Source organism: Psammomys obesus, unplaced genomic scaffold, assembly GCF_907164565.1.
Source record: "Psammomys obesus unplaced genomic scaffold, mPsaObe1.curated_primary_1811, whole genome shotgun sequence".
NCBI classification, from domain to species: Eukaryota; Metazoa; Chordata; class Mammalia; order Rodentia; family Muridae; genus Psammomys; species Psammomys obesus.
The window spans coordinates 16,899,703-16,903,942 of record NW_026596095.1 but is presented as its reverse complement, the minus strand read 5'-3'; the positions used below and the strand labels follow the sequence as shown (position 1 = coordinate 16,903,942).

At 44.0% G+C, this 4,240-nt stretch overlaps 1 protein-coding gene across 1 annotated transcript in view; it reads left to right on the top strand.

Annotated features, from left to right (window-relative positions):
* The first annotated feature begins 223 nt into the window (after positions 1 to 223).
* Enpep (glutamyl aminopeptidase) overlaps positions 224 to 4,240 on the top strand; it is a 76,328-nt gene continuing 72,311 nt past the window's right edge. The window contains exon 1 of the mRNA XM_055628105.1: positions 224 to 1,161. Coding sequence (XP_055484080.1) covers positions 521 to 1,161 — 641 coding nt within the window. The 5' untranslated portion in view covers positions 224 to 520. The remainder of the gene's footprint in view (positions 1,162 to 4,240) is intronic.

Below are 4,240 nucleotides of genomic sequence, written 5' to 3'. Positions count from 1 at the left end.
TCAAGAAGTCCTTTGGCCGGGAGAGCCCAACTGCTCGCACAGCAGGAAGAAGCCCTGGATCTGGTGGCAAAGGTTGTGTTTTCTATCGTAAGCACACCTCTTAGCCAAAAGCTTTCTCCCTCAAGGCTGCTGACAGAGGTTTGGCAAAATCTCCTCCCCCGTTGGCCGATAGGCTCCAGCCCTGTTTTATATTTAACTCGCTCCAGTTCAGGAGGGGCAGGCCCGGGGAGACGCTGTTTATACAGAGCTGGGCCAACATTCTCATCAGTCCTCCTCCTTCCGACTCAGCTTCTCTCTGAGTCCTTATCCCCCACTCCTTGGTTTCCGCATTCGTTCTGGAGTGGCCGGTGAGGGCGAGCAGGATTGGAAAGAGACACCGGACGCCAGAGGGAGAGGTGTGGGAAAGGGAAGCCAGGCTGCCAAACCAGAGGACCTCTTCCGATTGAAAAGGGAAGTCAGCTGATGTAGTTAGTTAAATTTAACATCCTTTCATGTGTGACTTCTGACTTTGGGGGCAAAAATGAACTTTGCAGAGGAAGAGTCCTCGAAGAGGTACTGCATTAAAGGCAAACATGCGGCCATCATCTGCGCAGCGGTGGTGGCGGTTGGATTGATAGTGGGACTTTCTGTGGGCTTGACCAGGTCGTGTGACTGCTCTGGAGACACCGGACAGGATACAACCCCGGCTCCTTCTCACCCTCCTCCCACAGGCAGCACTTCAGCCCTGCCTCCCCAGGACCAGAACGTTTGCCCTGACAGTGAAGATGAAAGTGGAGAATGGGTAAATTTCAGGCTCCCAGACTTCATCGAACCAGTTCACTACGACCTGGAGGTGAAGACCCTGATGGACGATGACAGGTACACTGGCACAGTGACCATCTCTGTCAAACTGACCAAGTCCACGCCTCACTTATGGCTGCACATCAGGGAAACCAGGATCACCAAGCTGCCGCAGCTAAGGAGGCCCTCCGGGGAGCAGGTACCAATTCGACGGTGTTTCGAATTCAAGAAGCAGGAGTACGTGGTGGTGCAGGCTGAGGAAGCGCTTGCCCCCACGAGTGGGGACAGTGTCTACCTGCTGACCTTGGAGTTCGCTGGCTGGCTGAACGGCTCCCTCGTGGGTTTTTACAGAACCACCTACACCGAGAACGGGCAAGTCAAGTATGTTCTGTGCTGTTCTTCCCCTGAGCTCAGCTTCTGCAATGTTTATTTTCCTTTCCGTCTTTTATTTTGTTGTTCTGATCCCTCTCTGCCCTTGCTTTCAATTCTGCTTGTTCATCTGAGAAGGGAAATGTCTTGCCTTATTGTGGTTTCAAAATTCATCACTACGTTTGAAAAATAGTAAATGGAATACCTGGTGTCGAGAAAACAGTAAGTCTTTTATTAATGACGCCAGCGTAAATCAAAACACGCTGCATCCTGCCCTAAACACCCACACAAACGACCTCAAATTTTTATGAATATGTGTATTTGTTAAGTTTCACTACTTGTGTTTTGGAGATATATTGCAGCAATTTTGCAAGGAATGACAATTTTATTTCAAATGACAATTATATTAAATACTAAGTGCTATTTTGTGCAGTTTACTGGAGAAAAATCTTAATGAAAAATTACCAAAGATTTGATTGGTCTCTAGGCTTTCATTTAAGAAGAAACTCTGTTCTTCTGTGATCAGAACTGTGTTTCTACCTAGGCTTTCACGGAATGTTTGATACCCGTATCAGTGATGGCATAGGCATAAGTCTTGGAACCACCAATCATCACTAAGCACGCAATAGTAACGCTAAGCCTTTACGACATAAAAGGCAGTATCCATAAGTATTTTTCTTCCCGGGAGTGTCCCAAGAAGAAGTGTTTAAAATATACATTAAATATAATTATAATTATAAAACTACTGTATATTCTAACTAATCTATTTTCTTCCTATCTGATATTCACATGAATCAGTGGCTTTTATCCTGCCTTGGTTAAAGGCATAAGCTCCTTCCTTGAATTCACAAAACCATCACAATGTGAGTGGTGACCAGGGACCCAGGCTACACTGGACCTGAGTTGTCATCAGATTTTAATCTGCTTAGACATTTGCCTACACAGATTCTGTTAAATGACTGAAAAAAGCTGCGTGTCACCATTCAAAATAAGACCCTGGGTCATCCCTCTGTGAATCTCTTGCCTCTGTTGTCTGAAGCACCCTACAGAGCAAAGGAAAAGTTTCTGGCCCAAATTTCTTCCTATTTATCAGAGAGGCCCAGGAGTAAGAAATGTTGAATCAGGCTTACATTGCTGTGTGGTATGTGGCTAAACTGAGTAGAAAGAATAATAGAAAGAAAACATTGAAGGGATCACATAGATCTATCATGTTCACAATCAAATCCACTGATTTTTTTTCCATTTTTAAAAATGACAACCTAGCAAGATCTAGAAAGTTTCACAGCTCAGCTGTATTGCCCATTAATGTGTTAATCTGTGCATACTTTCCTAGACAATCAAAACTGAAGCTGAGTTACATTCATATACCTATATTTATCTATGAGGACTTTACATTTTAACATATCATAACCCTTTCCTTTTGTCTTAGATATTTAGAAGAATCTGATATTAAAAATCATGTGCTATCTCATCTCATAAATGCACTGAATTCTCCCAGATCCTGTTGCTGAACATCCGTGCTGCTTCTAGTAGATGATTATTAGAAACACATCAGAAAAGAACATCATTGTAAATACACCTTCATGTGCACATTTGCTTATTTCCCCAGGTTGGTTATTATCCTAAATGTTGAATTGCCAGGTCACAGGGTACCAGTATAACAAATCTTTTAGCACTCAGCTTTATTTATACTCTAATAATACACAGTCATTGCAAAGAACCCCAAAACAGTGAAAGGTTAAAAAATAAATAAACATCCACCAATGAGTTGACTTGTGATTTAGTGTTCTTCCACTAAATGCCATGCTGGACACATACCTCAGCACAGCCACAGTGCCATTCACTCAGCTCTTCCATTAGATGTCGGTAATAAGTTGCTCCTACACTACAGGAGCTTAATAAGAACAACCTTATAGACGGTCACTTCTGACTGTCTTTAGTTTGAGTTTTCTAATGTTTTTCGTAGCATTGGTAGGGTTTAAGCCAAATTTTTTATATCATGGCAGGGTTTACATAGAGGCAGATGAGAAGGTTAAAAAGCCAGAAAAATTGTGGTGGGGACAAGAAAGTGAGTTTGTTGCTGAGATTTGTACAGAGGCTAGCTTAGAGAAAACTGTGGGGAGAGACTGGGAGAAAGGAGGCAGTCGCTGTGGGGATAAGCAAGAATTAGAGAGAGTGACACAGGGGTCATGGATGGCAAAAGACTGAAACCTGCATCCCAGTAGAGAGGAGATACCGCAGTGATCAGGGTGGAGAGGAGGGTAAAGCAGCTGATGTCAAAGACAGAGATCGAAGGAGACACGGAGAGAAGTGTGGCGAAAAAAATCACCCAGGTCTGCTGGTTGGCTGATGGTGAGGAGGGGCTAATGTGCCAAGAGCTAGCATCTGAGTGATGTCCGTAAGTAACTTCAGCTGATGCCGTTAACAGGAGGAGGAGCTGGTGTTAAAGGAAAGTTCAGTTTTAGACCTGACGAAACCTGTTAGTCAGAGCATGTAGGAATTTGGGTAAATACTTCTGAAGCAAAAACACCAAAGCTTACGATAAGATTTGGTAGCTGTGTGAAAACAGTGTGTCTTTGGGAAAACATATCATCTCTCACACAAATGTGCCTACTCAGTCATGAAGTTTTGATCTTGAAGTTTTAGCTGTTAGTGTGGATGTTTCCCCAACATTGAGAGTTATCGATGTAGAATGAGATTTGTGAGAAGGCCTTGCGTGCTTGTTGCAAGGCTAGTGATTTTTCTTTATTTTGGAAGCAAGAAAAATTTTACTTGGCCTCTTCTGCATAAGAAGCAATGTGACTTGGAACTAAATGATGAACTGGCTCGTTCAGTCCGCCCCACAGCTCCCTTGGGATGCGAGTGACACCCCACATCAACTGAGCTGCTCTCGGGCATGCCTCAGGGACCCTCGACAGACTGTGTTATTGGTAGTTGCTACCCCTACATCATAAGAGCCTTTCTGCTTAAGGATTTAGTCGAGGTTTTGCTGTTTGTCTTGCTGGCTCACGTTATCAGGTTGCTGGACACAGCCTGGAGCCTGGGAGTCATTATTGGGAGCACAGTGCCAGTGGCTTCTGAGCTAGCCCAG